The 22206-nt window shown below is 36.9% G+C and overlaps 1 protein-coding gene and 1 pseudogene across 2 annotated transcripts; both read right to left on the reverse strand.

Moving 5' to 3' along the window:
* Positions 1-5497: 5497 nt before the first annotated feature.
* Olfr192 (olfactory receptor 192) lies at positions 5498-9285 on the reverse strand (annotated as a pseudogene). Its single transcript, NR_157091.1, has 2 exons — positions 9179-9285; positions 5498-6446 (listed from the first exon to the last, which is right to left on the reverse strand). The product of NR_157091.1 is annotated as an olfactory receptor 192, transcript variant 2 (transcript).
* Positions 9286-17056: 7771 nt separating this feature from the next.
* Positions 17057-18065, reverse strand: Olfr193 (olfactory receptor 193). Its single transcript, NM_001011791.2, has one exon. The coding sequence runs from the start codon at positions 18038-18040 to the stop codon at positions 17111-17113; it is 930 nt and encodes a 309-aa protein (NP_001011791.1). The 5' UTR covers positions 18041-18065; the 3' UTR covers positions 17057-17110.
* Positions 18066-22206: the final 4141 nt, after the last annotated feature.

Below are 22206 nucleotides of genomic sequence, written 5' to 3' on the forward strand. Positions count from 1 at the left end.
GGAAATCACAGAAGCAAAGCAGAAGCTCATATCTGGATTCAGGGTACACTGAGCAGATTGAGTTCTGTAGCTATGAACTGACATCCAACAAGAATAAAAAAATCTTATAAACAAAATGCGAATGTACGTCATAGGAGGCACAAAGTCTGATCAAACAACAATCCAGGGGACAAAATGCAGACCCTTTTTCCTTTTTCCTGGAATTTCTCTCACAATTCCCCGTGGGCCCTAGGAGGAAAAGTACTACTGTTATTATGCTAAACAATCATAGAAAAAATGGCTCTAGCCAGGCAGTGGTGGTGCATGCCTTTAATCCCAGCACTTGGGAGGCAGAGGCAGGTGGATTTCTGAGTTTGAGGCCAGCCTGCCTGGTCTACAAAGTGAGTTCCAGGACAGCCAGGGCTACACAGAGAAACCCTGTCTTGAAAAACTAAAAAAAAAAAAAAAAAAAAAAAAAAGGATCCTCATGATACATTGTCATTTTCTTAGATCAGGGCATCACTCAACACTCCTCAAAGAAACTTCTTGCAATAGATTTTAATTGACACAGAGACCAACATGTGGAGAGCATCCATACAGTGAGAAACCTTGGAGCATTCAGACCAAAATGGAATGCTTTAATCAAATTTCTCCTCTCTATCAAATTCCTCCTTTCATGGTTCAGGAAACTACAAGATGGGAAGACTGTAAGAGCCAGAGATGGTAGATGGCTACAAGAAAACATTGTTTTCTATACACAAGAGGGCTAATGTACATATGTCCTCACCTATTTAAGCAAGACCAAATCCCATGGAATGGATCATAACCTGGGCCAGTCACTCATTGTCCATTTATTCAGTTGCTGCTTCATTTTTGTCCCCGTGTTTCTTTTAGACAGGAACAATTTGGGGTCAAAAAATTTGAAGGTGGATTATTATATCCAACCTTCCACTAAGGGTCCTGTCTAACCACTGAAAGTAGTCTCTTCAGGTTTCTTATTCCCATTGTTGAGCATTTCATCTGCTGTCACCCACAGAGTACTGGGAGACTCCTCCCCATCCCAGTTCTCTGGGACTTTCTAGAGGTTCGCCCAACTGCCACCCCCAGTGGCTGCTTGTTTCAATTCATTCTCCTGGCACTCTGGGCTTCTCTACAATCTTACCCACATACCTGATCCTGCCCCTTTTCCCTTCCCCTTCCCATCTCCCATTCAGATTCTTCCCTCTCTCAACCCAGTGATTATTTGGTTCCCCCTTCCAAGAGGGATTGGATCATTCTTGCTTGGGCCTTCCTTCTTATTTAACTTCTTAGGGTCTGTGGGTTTTATCATAGGTATTGTGTGCTTTTTTTAAGCTAATATCCACTCACCAGTGAGCACATATCATACATGTGCTTTTGAGTATGGATACCTCACTTGGGATGATGTTTTCTAGTTTTCTCCATTTGCCTGTGAAATACATGATGTCCTTGTTTTATTGGAGCATGTATCCTTGTGATATTGTAGAACATCTTTTGGGTATATGCCCAGGAGCAGTATAGCTGGGTCTTCAGGTAGAAATATTTACAATATCCTGAGGAAATGCCAGATTGATTTCCAGAGTGGTTGTGCTAGTTTGCAATCACAGCAGCTATGCAGGAAGAGTGTTCCCCTTTCTCCATAACCTTGCTAGCATGCGCTGTCACTTGAGTTTTTTATCTTAGCCATTCTAATTGGTGTAGGGTGAAATCTCAGAGTCATTTTGAATTTGCTTTACCTCATGACTAAGGTTTTTAAATTTTATTTAAGTGTTTCTTGAGATTCCCCTATTGAGAATTGCCTGTTTCGTTCTGGTACTCTATTTTTAAATTGGGTTATTTGGTTTTTTGGAGTTTAAGTCCATCAGTTCTTTATGTATTTTAGATAATAACCTTCTATCAGATGTAGGGTTAGTGAAAATCTTTTCCCAATCTGTAGGTTGTCATTTTATCCTATTGACAGTGTCCTTTACATTTCAGAAGCTTTTCAGCTTCAAGGTCTCATTTATCAGTTGTTGATCGTAGAGTCTGAACCATTAGTGTTATGTTTAGAAAAATTTCCTCTGTGTCAATGTGTTCAAGAATATTTCCTACTTTATCTTCCATTAGATTCAATGTATCTGGTTTTATGTTGAGAGTTTTGATCCACTTACACTTGAGCTTTGTGTTTGGTGATAAATATGGATCAATTTACATTGTTCTACATGCAGAACGCCAGTTAGACCAGCACCATATATTTTGAAGATGCTCTTCCCCACACTGTATGGTTTTTGACTTCTTTACCAAAGATCCAGTGCCCATAGAAGTGTGGGTTTATTTCTGGGTCTTTGATTCTATTCCAATGGTAAACCTGTGTGTCTGTAACAATATCATGCAGGTTTTATCACCACTGCTGTGTATTGCAGCTGGAAGTCACAGATAGCAATTCATCCAGATGTTCTTTCTTATTGCTCTGAATTGTTTTGGCTATCCTGCTTTTTGGTTTTTTTTTTTTTTTTTTTTTCTGTGTTTAGTTTCTTAAATGAAGGTGAGAATTGTTCTTTCCATGTCTGGGAAAAATTGTGTTGGAATTTTGATGGGAGTTACATTGAATCTGTGGATTGCTTTTGGTAAGATGGCCATTTTCAGTATGTTAATCCTACCAGTCCATGAGTTTGAAAGGTCTTTCCATATTCTGAAGTCTTTTTCGATTTCATTCTTCAGGGACTTGAAGTTCTTGTCATACAGATCTTTCACTTGCTTGGTTACAGTTTCACCAAGATATTTTATATTATTTGTAGTTTTTGTGAAGGGTGTCGTTTCTTGAACTGATTTCTCAGCCCATTTATCATTTGTATAAAGGAATACTACTGATTTCAGTTATTTTTTTATCTACCTACTTTGCCCTGGGGCTTTAGTTTACAAATACTTAGATGATTCTGCTTCTGCAGCTTTACTGCCTCCAAAAATGCATTTTCCTGAGCTGTTTCTTCTCCCTTGGTGTATCACTCCTTGACAGATTTCTCATGGCTCAGGCATCTCCGTTATCTTAAATTTCTAGTGCAATTCAATCTTTGCTTCCACAGCTTTGTGCAAAGAACACTCAGGGCTTCCTAGTACTCTCAGGGTCCTTATGAAACAATCTCAGTCAAACACTCCTTGTTCTCAATGTGTTGTTAACACCCTGTAAATCGAATCTATGCTTTTTCCTCTCTTACAATTTTCATTTCTCCAAAGCCAGTACCAGGTAGATGACAGTGTGAAGTTTGTCTGCCTACTTGAGACAGATCCTCACGCCTTCAAATGACATTAGCTGCAGCTTTTTTTTTTCCATTCATTCTTTCTTTCTTCTTATTTTTTTTTTCTTTTTTTGGTTTTTGGTTTTTGTGTTTTGAGTCAGGGTTTCTCTGTGTAGCCCTGGCTGTCCTGGAACTCACTTTGTAGACCAGGCTGGCCTCAAACTCAGAAATCTGCCTGCCTCTGCCTCCCAAGTGCTGGGATTAAAGGCGAGTGCCACAATACCCGGCTAGCTGCAGCTTTTGTATCCAATTTCTTTCTAGAAAAATACTCTTAGAAACTGTTTGAAAATGTGAAAGTTTAGCTCAGTAAGGTATTGCTTTCTGTGTACCATTCTTAATGTTCCAATGCAGAGTAGGAGACCTCTCCTTAATGGTACTAATATTTTCTAAACAATTAAAAGCTTACTTTTAGTGTATATAATATTAGGCTCATAGTGTTCTTTTGCTCTCCAAACTGTACATTTTGTACTTCTCTTTGTCCTACTTGTTTTTCTTAAATTTTATCCTCGTATAAGTGTAATCAGTAATAACTACTCCACACTCTCAACATTATGCTGTCTTGCAATTCCTTCCACTAAGTAAGCTAGCCCATTAATTTTTAACACAGCCTATGTTAATTCATGGACATGGGCAGAAAAGATATCTTTCTAAAATATAGTACAGATGGTCACTATCCCAGTTGCTAATACAGTGTTTACTCCCTTCTGAAATGTCATGAGCCATGTCCCCACAATACACATTACTTTCAGCACTACTGTCTTTTAGCCTGTGGACCTCACAGCCAAAGTTAATAATATGCTTTGAAATCACTTATGACTTACCACTGCTAAGTAATTATCCTGTTTGTTACGCCATATTCTAAGAGAACTACGTAGCTATCAACACTTATTGCCTTGCATTTCCTATCTATACATAGGCGTATCTTAAATTATATATTCTTCCATATCTCTGATGCAGAATAATGCACATGTGACATTTGTTGAAAGCAGTAAATACAAAGATTGAAAGCAAAGTTCTAAAAGCCACCATAAAGGTTAAACTCACCATTTATGGATATTTGGATTTAAACAATAATGTTTGTAGTACTGTTTGTTATCTTGCTCAGTTGGGATCAGTTGGAGCCACTTAGTTAATCACTTACAAAATTCTATCAATGATTTCTATAAACTATCACTTTCCATTCTTCTACTTAAAACTCTATTAATTTATATAAAATATCACATCCCTCCCTTCCACTTGGTGTTCTTGCTGTTGAATAAAGGAGAGAGCAGAGTCCTTTTTTATGGACAGACAGATGCAGACATACATAGATATAGACAACATACAGATATATGAAGGGCAAACACAGACAGAGACATAGGGCAACCTTCTTGAAATTCACATAGTAGAGAGACAGAAGATAGAAGACACCAGGAACATGAAACAGAGAATTCAAATCTGGACTTGCTCTTTTAAAAGACCCCAAAGATAAGTGCTTGCAATTCTTTCCATAATGCGGCATGGATGCATTATTGGAGACTCAAAGTTAATCATTAGTATGTTAAATCCAAGTACTGGGCTTCTGCTGTAATAACCTGCTAATCTCAGCATTTCACCACTTTTATATTCAAAAGTTTGAAAGTCTTACAGACTTATAAGAAATACAGATGGTCCGGGTCTTTACATGGATACCCCTTGTCTGATTCCACCTTCTGTATTAGTTATAAGAAGTATTGCTGTGATAAAACACCATGACTAAAAGCAACTTATGGAAGAAATGGTTTGCCTTGACTTACAGTTCCAAAGGGTCAGAGTCCATGATATCTCCGTAACCAGAAACTGAAGCAGAAAGCTAGCTGATCACATTTTGTCAGCCTACCAGGAAACTGAGAGAACAAACTGGAAGTAGAGCAAGACAATACACTCTCAAAGCTCATCTCCAGTGATGTATTTTTTCCAGGAAATCTGTTTTCCTAGAGATTCCAGGATATTTACAGACAGTCATGTCAGCTGGGTAACAAAATGCTTAGATACATGAGTTATGGTGGCCATTTATTATTCAAACCACCATAGACAACAATATTTTATGTATTTTTTTAGGGAAATCATCTTAAGTCATAAAAAAGATTGAAATTTTTATTTAGCCATTTTAAAATTCAAAATTCTTTGAACATTTCTTTAAAGCGTTAAAATTTTTACAGAGAAAAGCGTGACATTTTTAATACTAAATCAAACCTCTGTGAGGGCTAAACCTTTTTCTTTAACATATTTTTCAGAGAATCCATGACTTGCTTGTTTCTCAGGCTGTAGATAATTGGATTTAACACAGGAATTATGATCGTGTAGAACAGAGAGTCTATGATATCTTGACCATCTGCTTCTTGGGACACAGGGAAAACATACATGATGAGAAGAGGCCCATAGTACAGAGACACAGATAAGAGATGGGCACCACAGGTAGAGAAAGCCTTCTTCATACCTTGGACAGACTTCCTTTGCAGAATTGTAAACAGCACTAGTGTATAGGACACAAGAACAATCACAACCGTGAAGACTTGAATTATTCCAGCAAAAACAAATATCAGTTGAAAATTAAGAGTAGTGTCAGCACAGGAAATCTTTAGCAATGGAACGATGTCACAGAAAAAGTGATGTACTATATTGGAATTACAGAAATTTAGTAGTAATAGAAATCCCTCATGTATTGAAGAATGAAGAATTCCACCTACAAAAGACAGGACTAAGAGACATATACATAGTCTCTTAGTCATAATCATTGGATAAAGTAAAGGTTTGCATATGGCTACATAGCGATCATATGCCATAGCTGACAACAAGAAACATTCTGTAGTAACACAGATTGCAAAGATAAAGAATTGTGTCATGCATTCAGAGTAGGAAATCATCTTATTCATCTGTAAGAAATCGAGTAACATCTTTGGTGCCACTGTGGATGATAGGGAAGCATCCACAAAAGCCAGATGGCCAAGAAAGAAGTACATAGGGATATGTAAGTGAGGGTCATTCCAGATAAGAGCAATTAGACCAAGGTTCCCTACAATAGTGATAAGATAGATCACCAGAAAAAAACAAGAATAAGGGCACCTGTAGCTCTGAAGACCCTGTGAGCCCTGTAAGCACAAACTCTGTCAGCACAGTTGAATTTTTCATTTCTGAATCCTCAATGGATAATCCCTGAAATTAAACACATGAAAAAGAATGATCGCCAAGATTCATAAATCAAATATCAGGAGAGTACATTTATACCATATATAGTAATAGACTAATAACCATAAAAATATAGCATTTTACTTCTTTATTTTTAAAAATTGAATTTTGAACGAGTTATGTGGAAGATGTTAAAAGCATGTATAGAACTAATTTCTTACCCATCTAGTACTTAGTGGCTCTTGGTTAAAGACGGAGTATTTGTCTCACAAATTTGTTCATTCAGTTTTACATTTCTTAGATTTTGTTATGAAAATATAGAAATAAAAAACATTTCACATAGACTAAAACAAACAAACAAAAAAAAACCTCCTAGCAAAAACATGAATATTTTACCCCTGCACACTGCATCTCCAGGATATTCTGCAACAATATTAAATGACTTCCTCTATAAAGAATTGGGGGTATGGTGTTTCCCCTTTAATGGCATTTTTTTATACCTTTTAGTCCTTTCATGTCATCCAACTGGATTCTAACAAGTTCTGTAAGACATTCAAGTTAGAATCAAAGGGAAGATAAGAAAGAAAACCTCTGAGAGGCTCCACCTAGCAGCCAATGGAAAGCAATGCAAAGTCTCACAGCCAAACTTTAGAGAGAACTTGGGAATCCAACAGAAGCGTTGGGAGAAGGGTTGAAGGACCCTAAGAGGACAGGGACTCAACAGGAAGACCAATAGAGTCAATTAACCTGGACACTTAGAGGCTCACAGATACTGATTACCAACCAAAAGGCAAGCATTAGGTGGACCGATGACCCCTGAATATATGTAGCAAATGAGCAGCTCGGTCTTCATGAAGCTTATCCCCAAAATTGTAGCAGGGGCTGTCCCTGAGCCTGCTGTCTGCCTGTCTACCTGTGGCTCTCACACCCTGAAATAGCCTTATCTGGCTTCAGTGGGAGAGTATGTGCTTAGTCTTGTAGCAACTTGATGTGTGGAAGTAGGGATAGGGTGGGAATTGGGGTGGAGGATAATAGTGTGTAAGGTGACACGCAGACAAGAATTACCTGACTCAAAAGAGAAGGGGAAGGTGGAATGTTGGGGAGGACTTTCTTGGGTGGGTACTGAGAGGAGAGGCTGACATTGGGATGTAAAGGGAATAAATGAATTTTTAAAATGACTGAAAAAAATGAACAGAAAACCCCTGATCCAAGTCATACATACCTGTAATCCCCACACTCAAAGGATGGGAGAATTAAAATTATACCTGGGATATGTAGAAAGACACTGCTAATTTAAAAAAAATAACTAATCAGTAAAACAACCTAATCTAAATTCAACTAGAGTGTTGAGAATTGTAACCCAAAAGAAAAGACAGGCATTAAGAATTACCCAATAAAATTATACTGTCAGAAGTCAAAGCCAATGTTCTAGTAGGATAAGAAATAGAGACCCCTGATTGTGAAATTAAGAAACTTAGAGGCTTTTCTTAGAATGTAGGTAATTCAAAGAGTAGCAGAGACTGAGTGTCATCAGGAACTCCACAGTGAAGAAAGATGCTCTCCGGGAGCCAAAGAGAGTGGGACACGCTGTGGACAGCTTTTTTGCCCTTTCACAATTTGCAAACTGATATATGTGGAACATGTTTGATAAAAAAACATCAGAGTGGATGAAAGGATGTTATCAAGAATGGAAAAGGTCCAGGAGAGGGAAAATTGGATGAAAAGGAGGAAGAGAACTAGAGTTTCTTCTGCCTGTTGTTCTTTGATTACTCGATTATTGCCAGTTCTGAATATTTTTATTTTCCTTTTGAAAAATTTAAAATATATTTCTCTATAAATTTTTGCTTCCAAAAGGCATTGGATTTAAATTTTTTGTCCCAAACTGTGTGCTGCAGTAACACACTTACATGTTTGACTGATAGTTCTTTGCATATTTAAACCATACTTTATGATATTAAAACTAAAGTTACAAGTGTTTCTGTAGATATCTCTCTGGATTTACTTGATAGCATTTTCATCTCTAGTGATTTTTTTTTCTGGCAGAGTAAGATTGGGCCAAATATTGAATCCTTATACAAGAGATACATAGGGTGTCAATATGTTCAGTCATTAAATGAATGTGATTCTTTACACGTAGTCACAATATGCATATTTACATATCAGTTGTGTATGGCTTCGTGAAACATACATCCTCTACTCTTAACTCTCCCTTACATATGTGCATCTTTCTCTCTGTGTGTGTATATATATATATATATATATATATATATATATATATATATATATATATATATATATGTGTGTGTGTGTATATATATATATATATATATATATATATATATATATATATTTCAAATAAAGTATTCTCAGAACTTGATAATACAGGGGAATTATATTCAAGTAACCAGTCTGAAAGATTTTAATTAAATAGGCAAAGTAATCATTTTTATTGGAATTATGAGAAAAAATTCATATACAAGAACAATAGCTACTTAGGTCTTTAAAATCAGTATCTTAGTTCAAGAAAAAAATTTACTGTTCAAGGTATATCATCACTAGCAAAACAACCTTTTTTAAACTACTGTATTTCTTCATGTTTGTGAACAAAAATTAAAATATTGAGATAATTATTTATTGTTGTTATTTTATTTTATACCAAGCTGACTTCTGGTAAGCTAAATATAAAAGAATCACAACTTAAACAGTATTTAACTCTTTAGACAATACATTCATATTATTGCATAAATCATCCCTCTTACCTATATTGTGAGAGATGTCATAGAGTTCTTTAAAAAGTGTTGGGAATTTGAAGGCAGCCAAGAACTTAGCAGTGTATATCTATTGGAAGGCTGGTAGCAGTTCTTATGGCAGTGGGTTGTTTCGAAGCTTTTTATTCCATAAACACAGGGAGAAAAGCGTTAACTGTGTATTTTCCTTGGACCTGATATCCACCCAGTGGCAGCCCTGAGCAGAGACCTGAAAGTCCCATCTGCAATCACAAGCATTCCCTGAAGATAGTGCAGCACTGCCCAGCTGTGCAGTGTGGATTGGACACACGTTAGGAGTCCATAATGGCTCCATAGAATTTTACACTGTGAATATCCACGCAGTGCTCGAGTGTAGCTTGAAAAGATGGAATCACCCCTCATAATACTTCTAATCACTAGTAACACTCCTGATAGGTTTAGACAATAATTAATGTTTTTATGTTAGTACACAAATGATATGGGTGTCGGGCTGTCTACTAGAGGAAAGGAAGCTTTCTTTATTTCTTTTTTTTTTAATTAGATGTTTTCTTTATTTGCATTTCAAATGTTAACCCCTTTCTTGGTCTTCCCTCCAACCCTCGATCCAATCCCCCTCCCCCTGCTTCTATGAAGCTGTTCCCCCCACCCAGCCACCCACTCCTGCCTCCATGCCGTGGAATTCCCCTACAGTGGGACATAGGGCCTTCACAAGTCCAAGGGCCTCTCCTCCCATTGATGCCCGACATGGCATCCTCTGCTATATATGTGGCTGGAGCCGTGGGTCCCTCTATGTGTATTCCTTGGTTAGTGGTTTAGTTCCTATGTACTCGGGGTAGGGGGGGCCTGGTTGGTATTGTTCTTCCTATTTAATTGCAAACCCCTTCAGCTCAGAAGGAAGCTTTCTATCCTCTTGGTGAGCCTGGTTTGGGAGTGTAGATGTTAGAAAACTCAATGGTCTCCAAAACTGCCTTGGGCTTTCAGGTTTGGGTCGAGAAAGCTCAAAGAATGAAATTCAGAGACTAAAGAGTTGTGGTGCTGAGAGAATTTTATTATTAAATATTTGTAGGTGAGAGTTCACGAGGCAATGGAGGGTGGAGGAAAGAAAAGAAGTAAGGTAGACAGAGAAAGAGGAGGGGGAGAGGAGAGTGAGAAGGAGGAAGAGGACAGGAGGGAGGGGAGAGGGACAGAGTCCGAGATAGAAACAGACAGACCTACTGCATCTAGCACTTCCTTGCATCAAAAAGTAGCAAAAGCTATTATCAGAGTCCGTGATTGGAGCCTGATTATGGCATGGATCCCCGGGTGCAGCAGTGTCTAGATGGTCCATCCTTTCTTCTCAGCTCCTAACTATGTCTCTGTAACTCCTTCCATGGGAGTTTTGTTCCCAATTCTAAGAAGGGGTGAAGTGTCCGCACTTTGTTCTCCTTGAGTTTCATGTGTTTTGCAAATTGTATCTTGGGTATTCTAAGTTTCTGGGATAATATCCACTTATCAGTGAGTACATATCATGTGAGTTGTTTTGTGATTGGGTTACCTCACTCAGGATGATAACCTCCATTCATTTGCCTAGGAATTTCATAAATTCATTGGGTTTTTTTTTTTTTTTTACTTTTTATTAGGTATTTTCCCCATTTACATTTCCAATGCTATCCCAAAAGTCCCCCATAACCTCCCACCCACTCCCCTACCCACCCACTCCCACTTTTTGGCCCTGGCGTTCCCCTGTACTGGGGCATATAAAGTTTGCAAGTCCAATGGGCCTCTCTTTCCAGTGATGGCCGACTAGGCCATCTTTTGATACATATGCAGCTAGAGTCAAGAGCTCTGGGGTACTGGTTAGTTCATAATGTTGTTCTACCTATAGGGTTGCAGATCCCTTTAGCTCCTTGGGTACTTTCCCTAGCTTCTCCATTGGGGGCCCTGTGATCCATCCAATAGCTGACTGTGAGCATCTACTTCTGTGTTTGCTAGGCCCCAGCATAGTCTCACAAGAGACAGCTATATCTGGGTCCTTTCAGCAAAATCTTGCTAGTATATGCAATGGTGTCAGCGTTTAGAAGCTGATTATGGGATGGAACCCTTGATATGGCAGTGTCTAGATGGTCCATCCTTTTGTCTCAGCTCCAAACTTTGTCTCTGTAACTCCTTCCATGGGTGTTTTGTTCCCAAATCTAAGAAGGGGCAAAGTGTCCACACTTTGGTCTTCGTTCTTGAGTTTCATGGGTTTAGCAAACTGTATCTTATATCTTGGGTATCTTAAGTTTTGGGCTAATATCCACTTATCAGTGAGTACATATTGTGTGAGTTCCTTTGTGATTGGATTACCTCACTCAGGATGAAACCCTCCAGGTCCATCCATTTGGCTAAGAATTTCATAAATTCATTCTTTTTAATAGCTGAGTAGTACTCCATTGTGTAAATGTACCACAATTTCTGTATCCATTCCTCTGTTGAGGGGCATCTGGGTTCTTTCCAGCTTCTGGCTATTATAAATAAGGCTGCTATCAACATAGTGGAGCATGTGTCCTTCTTACCGGTTGGAATATCTTCTGGATATATGCCCAGGAGAGGTATTGCAGGATCCTCCGGTAGTACTATATCCAGTTTTCTGAGGAACCGCCAGACTGATTACCAGAGTGGTTGTACAAGCTTGCAATCCCACCAACAATGGAGGTGTGTTTCTCTTTCTCCACATCCTGGCCAGCATGTGCTGTCACCTGAATTTTTGATCTTAGCCATTCTGACTGGTGTGAGGTGGAATCTCAGGGTTGTTTTGATTTGCATTTCTCTGATGATTAAGGATGTTGAACATTTTTTCAGGTGCTTCTCTGCCATTCGGTATTCCTCAGGTGAGAATTCTTTGTTTAGCTCTGAGCCCCATTTTTTAATGGGGTTATTTGATTTTCTGGAGTCCACCTTCTTGAGTTCTTTATATATATTGGATATTAGTCCCCTGTTTTAGGATTGGTAAAGATCCTTTCCCAGTCTGTTGGTGGCCTGTTTGTCTTATTGACAGTGTCTTTGCCTTACAGAAAGAAGCTTTCCAATTTTAGGAGGTCTAATTTGTCGGTTCTCGATCTTACAGCACAAGCCATTGCTGTTCTATTAGGGAATTTTTTTCCTGTGCTCATATCTTTGAGGCTTTTCCCCACTTTCTCCTCTATAAGTTTCACTGTCTCTGGTTTTATGTGGCATTCCTTGAACCACTTAGACTTGACCTTAGTACAAGGAGATAAGAATGGATCAATTCGGACCCTAATATAGCTGTCTCTTGTGAGGCTATGCCGGTGCCTGGCAGACACAGAAGTGGATGCTCACAGTCATCTATTGGATGGAACACAGGGACCACAATGTAGTTGCTAGAGAAAGTACCCAAGGAGCTAAAGGGATCTGCAACCCTATAGGTGGAACAACAATATGAACTAACCAGTATTCCAAAAGCTCGTGTCTCTAGCTACATATGTAGCAGAAGATGGCCTAGGCGACCATCATTAGGAAGAGAGGTACCTTGCTCTAGCAAACTCTATATGCCCCAGGGTGCGAGGAAGGTATAGGAAACTTTTGGGATAGCATTTGAAATTTATATATAGAAAATAATAAAAAAATTATAAAAAGTAGCAAAACCACAGAAGTATTAAATGTGGAAACAATATTAACCTCATTTGTTCTTGCTACACTAGCCGATTTGAAAAGTGATAGAAAAGCCACAGTTTTTGTGTGCAGTTCAGAAAAAGGAAAAAAAAATGTAAAGAATAAGCCCCTGTGACTCAGCAACTACTGTTACTCCAGGAAGCAGCAACTGAAGGAGGCACTGTTTGAGGTTACTGACAAGTCCTTGTGGATGAATTACAGTTTAGGTCCTCATACATTTGCAGCAAAGCCCGGAAATCTTTGGCAGGAATAGGCAACTTTTGGAAATATTATCCCCACTCATCATGGCCCTTCACCAAGCCTGAATGTACAACCTCAGACTTCCATGTGACCTGAGTTTCCTGTCATGAATTAGGAGTTATCTGACATACAAGACATTTGTTGTACATCATAATAAGTTAAAACAGGGCTAAGGTATATTCATGTTACTGATAAGTATTATTTATATAAATATCTGTGTCAACATTTACATAAAATATGAGCATCATCTTTTATGTTAAGGTTATCATGAAAGGTATTCTTTCCATGACTTCTAATTCTTTCTTGGTTTATAGAGGCATCCCAATGATAATAATAATAATAATTATATGTAAGTTATTGTAAATTGTATGTTTTATATGAATGACAGAGTGAGAGAAAGAGGAGAGAGAGAGAGAGACTTTAAGTGAGTTCCCTTATAATGGGGCAAAAAGATTCCTATTAAATACCACAGGCTAGCAAATAAAAGTTCCAGTGCCAGGAATAGTTTATCCTTTTTGCAGTTGCTGAACAGTGATATCCCATAGGTCCACAAAGATTAAAGGCTATTGTCATGGCTTCTGGTTAACCCCAGAATATGGTAAGACCCAACTGCTAAAATAGCACATATTTAAACCACTGAATATTGGGAAATTGAGCTGTTACTCCCCTGGAAGCTTCACCTCTTCCAGCGAGCCTTCACTGTTCTGAAAGGTGCTACATACACTGCTGTAGGATAAACATAATTATCAGTCTTGATCAGTGAACGTTTGGAGCTGTAGTTATATCATTATAACCAATCTAATAAGACATGCTCACCTATGCAATAATGGCATGAATCACTTTTTTATTGTATCTAAGTAACATTCCATAATTCCTGTGTTGAAACTCATATCTGTCATTATTACCCTGAACCAAGTACCTATGGCTAGACAGATCATAGGCCCTAGAGGGAGAATCTACCACTAGTATTGTCCTAAATTGGCATAGTATTAAACTGAGTCCTAGTGACTTGTTATACCTACAGATTAGTGCAACTCTTATTCCTCACCAAACAAAACTTGTTTTTTTGCAGTGTATGACAAGTATCAAGACACACAACTGCTTAAGGGATATAAAATAAAAGAGCACAGAATTTGGCACCTTACATGGGGCATCTATAGCATACTCTGCCTCTTAATTCTCAGAGATTATTGCAGCTGAGGAAGTGAAGAGATCAAAAAGCCAAAAGTAGTGAATAACTTCAAGGTGACAATGTTTTCTGAATACAATAATGAAGTTGTATATGTGATCTCAAAGCAGTTTGGACATTCCTTTCCTGAGATTTCTGAATGTTCTAGTAGCTATTATAAAACCTGCTCTAGTATTATAAACCTGAACTCCAAATTAAAATCAATAATAATATTTGTTAAAATATGTTTGTTATTATTCAGTATTGAGATTGAATAGCTTCCTGATATATAAAATCAACATATAAAGGGGCACATTCAATTATAACAGGAATATTACTTTATCAGTGTATGCTGCTTTTGGTTATCAAAAAGACTAAAGACAAGTTGACAGGAAGCATCAATGCCAAGCCAACAGTCTGCCCATGTTCACTATGTGATACAGAGGAGCAATACACCTTTACTTCATTCTTCATATGAAGTATGAATATTAATTTCATGAATCCTTCTTTACAGCTTCCTGTCTACCAACAACCGCCATATGGTGTGTTGCACAAGACAGAAAGTGTTTTAAGACTTTAAACTGTAACCTGAACAACTTTGTAGCCAAAATTAAGTATTATATAAAGTCAAATGTGGTCCAAGAAGAATAAATAAGCTCTTAGAGACTATAAATTAATAATATTCTCTTTGGGATTGTAGTAAGTGCTATATAAAATTTATCAAATCTTTAAAATTATGTATAATTTCACTTTTAAATTAGATCAAGCTTTTCCACAATTGTAAAAAGAAAGAAAATAAGTCAACTCATAAAGAGAAAGGATCTATGTATCTTACAGTTTAGAGGTTTTACTATGTCATTAATCAATCCTTTCTTATGAAACTTGACACCATGGACTACTTGCATTTGGAAACAAAACTGTTAATTCATGTCTAAGGAACAAAAATTGGGCAAAATGGTGTGATCAGAGTCTCACAATCTTTTCTTAAAAAATGCATTTATTTACAAACTCTTCCACATATCCCATATGTTGAAGTTCACACAACCTGTTAATAATTCCAAATGGCAGAACAAGTTGCTGTGTCTTACGAAAGGACCTTAAACAATTCCAGGGTGATCAAACAAAGGATGTGGGAAACTAATATTCTTTAATATATCTGAAAATGCAATCATGCTCACAGATAAGATCTCATCACGTATAAGCTCTAAATTCATATAAATACATATGTACATCTCTGTATCTTTACATCTTCACATAAATTTGTTCAAGAAAGATTTAATCCAAAAGCCCCATGGTAAAAAGACTTGGAAAGGAAAAGAGTTAACAACAGAAAATTGTTACATTGCAAAAAAAAGTTTTGCAATATATATATGTAAGAGGAGTATTGTCTACAGTAAGGTTATCAATAGCCAATTTAAGTGTATGGATAAAACAAACAAACAAACAAAATGTAACAGAGGTGAGACTGAAGATGGTTTGTTTATTCTGCATCCGGGAAGTGCATGACATTTGCAATCAAGGTCATCCCAAATATAAAACTCGCATAATTTTCTTTTTTTCTCATCTGTCCAAAATAAGCAAACAGACAAAAAAAAATGAGACAAACAACAAATAACACGGGAGACTATGACATCATATCTTACCACTGTTTGAGCTTAGCTCATATACATTTATAATACAGTTTCTTCAACTATACACTCTAATAACTCTTGGATAGCCCATTTAAATGCTAGTTAATTCACTATTTATAAATCTAAGCTATCGAGATACTTCTCCCATCTTCTACCACTGCATTTCCTCAATAAAATCCCTCACATATTTATTTCATGAAAACTGTAAACGTTTTGATTTACTGAAACTTCCTGGATGATGATAAGAACGGAACTAGAGAGAATGTCAAGGACAGCCCAGATGGTGAACGAAATGAGCCTCTCTTCACACTCCCAAGCACACTGACCACAGCACATCCTCTGGCAGCCTGCCCAGTCTTAATCTTACATTTGTACTCCAGTGTCTTTATCCTTCCATAAAGAAAACACAAGTAGAATTGCTGTATGAATCACCATTTCCCAACGAAATTTAATGAAAGACCTTTCATATTTTTAAAAACAATCCCATGATTTGCATCTGTTTACAGAGACATAACACTGCCTCATCAGAACAGGGAAATGTTCTATTAGTCTCCAAGTTGTCAATGACATTATATTCATGTTATTTTTACAGGAACTACACTACTACAACAGCTAATGTATGTATGTCATAATAAATAATGTAGAGACCTGTTAAAGAGTTTTAATTTGATGTCTTTTTTTTTTTTTTACTATTCTGTCTTTGGATAATTTAAAATTCATTTCAAATATTTTTAAAGAAATGGATACATAAACAAGAGTTCACTTAATGCTATCTCTGGGGGACTGGGATATGTACAGTGGGAAAGAGCACTTGCTGCTCAAGATCAAAATTGTGGTTGCATTCCTAGCAACACAAATGTCAATAGGAAAGGGCTTCCGATGAGGAACAGATCATGCCTTCACATGTTATTTCAGTGATGTGAATGGTGGAAAAGAGGATTGCTGTGGTTCGCAGGATAAAATTATAGCTCAGGGTTCAGTGAAAGACACTATCTCAAGAAAGTAAATAAGAGAGAATATGCAGGACATTTGACCTCCTCTGGTCTCTGCACAAGTTTCCATGACCAATGTAACAATTCACAAATAAGTATGATGACATCACATACATACATACATACACATATAAAACAACAACAACAATTCTAGGTTGGATTAATTTTCAAAATATTTTGAAAATGTTCAAAATATAGCCACATTAAGTCTGCACCTATTTGCCATGTTTTAATAAGTTCATGACAGATAATAATGTGAAATCTAAGTATTTCTCCTTAAAAATTTTGCCAGTGATTTTTTTACTTGCTTATTCCTCAAACTATAGATAATTGGGTTCAGTACAGGAATTATGATGGTGTAAAATACAGAGTCCATCATATCTTCATCATTTACTTGTGGAGATGCAGGGCGCACATACATGAAGAGCAGAGGGCCATAGTACAAAGAAACAGAGAGGAGATGGGCTCCACAGGTGGAAAAGGCTTTCTTTATGCTTTTGAGAGATTTCTGCTTTAGGATAGAAAACAGAACAAGTGTATAAGAGACAAGGATAGTTGTAATTGTGAATACCTGAATTGAGCCAGAGAAAATAAAGAGCATCAGGTAATTGATAGAAGGGTCATTACAGGAAATCTTTAACAGTGGCATAACATCACAATAAAAGTGGTCTATTATGTGAGAGCTACAGAAAATTAATCTGAATAAAAAGCCTTCATGAATTAAAGCATGAATGAATCCACCTACAAAGGACAATGTTAAAAGACGTACACAGAGTCTATTTGTCATGATCACTGGGTAGAGTAAAGGTTTGCATATGGCTACATAGCGATCATAGGCCATTGATGCCAAAAGAAAACATTCCGTGGTTGCACTGATTCCAAATGAAAAAAACTGTATCATGCACTCAGAGAAAGATATCATTTTATTCTTGGCAAAAATGTCTTGTAGCATCTTTGGTGTCACTGTAGATGATAACCAAGTATCCACAAATGCTAAACTCCCAAGAAAAAAGTACATAGGAATGTGAAGGTGAGGATCATTCCAGATGAGAGTGATCAGACCAAGGTTGCCCACAATGGTGATGAGATAGATGACCAAGAACAGCAGGAACAGGGGGATTTTCCACTGGGGCAGATGAACAAGTCCTGAGAGAACAAACTGAATGAGCAGTGTTGTGTTGTCCATTTCCATGTCCTCACTGGCTGTCTCTGAAATGAAAAATGACTGATGTCACACAGCACACACTAAAATTCTTAGAGTAAAATGTTGGGTAGTAGAATTTAAAACACAACTCTGTAGTTATCAGGTTGGCCATGAAATTTATTTCATATCACTACATATGATGAAAACTTTTCTTCAGAGTGAAGAAATTACTTCATTTTTCCAATAAAGGTTTGAACATGTTAATGTATTTAAAGAAAAGATACCTTTTAAATTTTCTGTGCAGTTTATGAAATTACAAATTGGCTAGGTGTAAAAGTTCTGTATGTATGTAATAGGGTCATAATCAAGGAAAGAACTGTTTTAAGAATCTAGATTATAGAATGAATTCAACTGAAGGGTCTTAGTCAATTCAAATACTTTGATTTAATAAAGTGAAACCTTACAATCTATAGTAGCTTGGGAATTTCTTTCAAAATCTATTTAAAGAAGTGGAGAAAATCAGGACCTTGTAAGGAAAATAAAAGTCAATAATATAGAAAAACTCTTAACTTACATAGAGGCTCCTATGTACTACAGAGTTGTCTGGGAAATTTTATTCAAATTGTAGATTGTAAGATCATAAGTTGGTTTAGGAGTTTATTAACAAGAATCTAATGACCAACCTTTATAAAATTTCCCCAGGTACTATTATTAAATGCAAATACTGTTATTGAAACGTAGATGTAACTTAAATAATCTACTTAAGCAACTGAACTTTAAAGACATAGGAAGAAACAGAACTAAAGAATCCCTCTCTTACCGAAATCATCATAATAGTCTCTTATCTGAGAATCATTACAACTTCATATTGAATTTTGAGTTAACACCCTACTTCAGGAGAATTTAAAAGTCATTATAGTCAGGAACGATAGCCCAGCTGTTCAATACCAATGTCACAGGTAAAAGTAAATTTAGTTAGGTAAAAAGATTTCTAAAATATATTAAAGAGAACAATTAGAGATATTTTACCCACTTATATTTAGTCATTAATTGAAATATATAGGCAATTTTTGTTTACACAAGCTATGTAAATTTTTATGAATTAAAATGGCTTATTAAATTTCTATGGAAAGCATGGTGAACACTACACAACTTACTTGTTTCTTACCCATTTCAAGTAAAAGTAAAAATGCAAAGGTCCTTGTAAAGGGTTGCGTGTTCTAAAGCAGGGAAAAGCACAATGGTACAAACAATAGGATCCTGTGCAATGACCATTTGCATCACAATTTGTCTGGCAGTTTTGCTACTGAGCACATCAAACTGTGTTTATATGACCTTTCATTCAATCCAGGAACCTTTATACCATTGCCTGATTTTTTTTTTTTTCATGATCAAGGATTGAAGAACTAGAATTCCCACCGGGGCAACAGGGTTCACTGGAGGGAAAGAGATGTCTTTCTACTGGACACTATAGGATTGGACAGAATTATAAATTGGCTCCACTAGGCACTGTAGATTTCAAAACCATAAATATTTATTTACTGTAACAGGCTAATTTTGACACAAAAATTGTTTTACTGTGCTATTTCCTATCACACTGTGACAGATTTAACCAAACTAATATATGATTTTATGTTTTTAAGGCATAGGATAGTGTGCCTCTCTTGAGTGAATCAAACATGACAAGATCATGTCAATGATCACATTGCTCTCTCTTCCCCCCTCCTCCCTCCCTCCTTCCTCCTTCTGCCTCCCTCCCTCCTGTCCTCTCTCTTTCTCTTACAGCGTGAATTGTGATTCTTAAGAAAAATTTGGTGGTTGTACTTGTTTTCTAAATGTATAATAACCCTAAAACCGATTCATACAAAATAAAATATTCAGTGAATCTGACATAGCTGTGGCAGTACTTAATCCTGTTGCACTGGTTTTCACTGCAGCTTTGGTGAACACACTGTGCAGTTTGCACTGCAAATGTCACTGTATGAAGCTACACAAAACTCTATTTCATATGCCTGATTTAGAGTACAGGTTACTGTTGGATAGGAATTGTAATTTTTACTGTACACCCAATGTGTTTTCTGTTACATAGAACATCAATTTTATTACGTAAAACTAAAAATAAAAAAATTCATATCATCATTTCATAGCAATATCAAATTGCCCTGTGTTTTGATACCATTCTATTCAAATGAGACATTTTGGTTTTAAAAATTGAGCCCCTGACTCAACTTTCATAAAAATTATTAAATGGAGTTTTGCTTGGAATTATGATAGAATTTTCATCAATTTCTGAAATGGTCCTAAACATACTTTGCCATTTTGTATTAAATAGTTTTGGAAAGTGATGCTCTTGGCATTGAAGGTGAGACATTCAAAACAGTAATCAAGTCTGAAAGTTGTTCAAGATGATTTTCCTATTGCAGTAGTAAATATTCGGCCAAGACTTAATCAACACATTAAAACAAGTAAGTACAACTATTCATCATTATTGAAATTTTCTTTCTCCTTTAATCATGTATAAAATTACATGTGTGTCAAAATACGTCTTAAAAGCAATTCTACTAATGTTTCATTAGTAATTGTATGACAAGACTTAGACACAAAGGAAGAAATAAAACTCTAAGCACAGGATTGAAGTAGAGAGAGGAATATATATATCCATCATTTCCAGACATCAAAGTCTGGCGTCTAAATTCCCGGAAGACCTTGTTAAAAACGCACATTCTGCTGAAGTAGTTGTGGGTAGACTGAGGAGGAGTCTACTTTAGAGCAAGGTGATGCCCAAGGACACTGTTGTCAGCAAGCCATCACTGTAAGAACAAAATTATCAAGAAAAAAAAAAACCTTAAATACTAGGTATGTGAATTTCTTCAGTTGAAAGAAACAAAGAAGGGGAAGAATTGGCCAGTAAGGCAGTGTGTTTGAGATTGCACAGGACTTGGAGGCTGGGTCACAACCAGTGCACTTTACTAATTTAGAAGATTACTCTGGTGGAAGATTAACAGGAGAGTAATACATTCCAATCTTTCTTCTTCAAACATAATTTTATTAATTCTTTTGAGAATTTTGTGGAACACATTTGTAATCATAGTCAACCCTTTCCCCTACCTCCTCCCAGATCCTTGGCTCATTGCTATTCATTCAATTTCATTCAATTTGTGTCAGTTTTGTTTGATTTGCACCCATCAAGTTCAATTTGTCTTGCCCATATATACTCTTGAATAAGTGGTCTCTGGTCGTAAAATGCTCTTGATGATGAAGAAAGACTTTGCAGATAGTTAGGGTTAATGGAATGTGGTGCATGTATTGTGAACAAATGAAGAGAGTCTCTAATACCGAGCATACCTATAGATTCTACTCCTGATCCTAGGTAGAAGCTATACACATCTATATTCCTGCACACTTTTGGCCAACCTGGGCAGACCTGGGATCTGAGAGGCTGAAAGAAATGGGCAGACTACAATTTAATGCTGTTGACAATCTTACTTAAGTTTCAATGCACTTTTATACACAAATGTGATAAAGAAAGTAATGACCCAAGGAAGGTGGTTTAAGTTCAGAAAAGCATGATCAGAGAAATTTGTAAGTAAACATTGGTTAGCATATACTAAATATTGGCACATCAGCCCTTTCACAGAACTTTCTCAAGACAGACCAATTGGAACACAGTAGTTGCCTGGCACATAACTTTAGATTATGTCTGGGAAATCACAGAAGCAAGGCAGAAGCTCATATTCAGATTCAGGGTACACAGAACCGATTGAGCTCTGTAGCTATGACCTGACATCCAAGAAGAATAAAGAAATCTTATAAGCAGAATGAGAATGTATGTCACAGAAGGCACAAAATCTCATCAAACAATAATCCAGGGGACAAAATGCACCTGAGGTAAAAGGCCCTCTGCCTTTTTTCCTATAGCCTCTCTCACAGTTCCCCTGGGGCCCTAGGGGGAAAAGTACTACTGTTATTATGCTAAACAATCATAGAAAAAAATGGCTCTAGCCAGGCAGTGGTGGCACATGTCTTTAATCCCAGCACTTGGGAGGCAGAAGCAGGTGTATTTCTCTTGGACATAGATGCCTCGCTGCTGTACTCTGTATGGCCTTTAAGTCAAGTTAGCTTCCAATCCATACTGCTACTGCCTGGGTCACTGCCCAAGTCCCATTCAGGGGTTGGGGAACAGTGAATTTTCATCTCAGGTTAGTTGAATTTAA

This window comes from Mus musculus, chromosome 16, assembly GCF_000001635.26.
Source record: "Mus musculus strain C57BL/6J chromosome 16, GRCm38.p6 C57BL/6J".
NCBI lineage: Eukaryota > Metazoa > Chordata > Mammalia > Rodentia > Muridae > Mus > Mus musculus.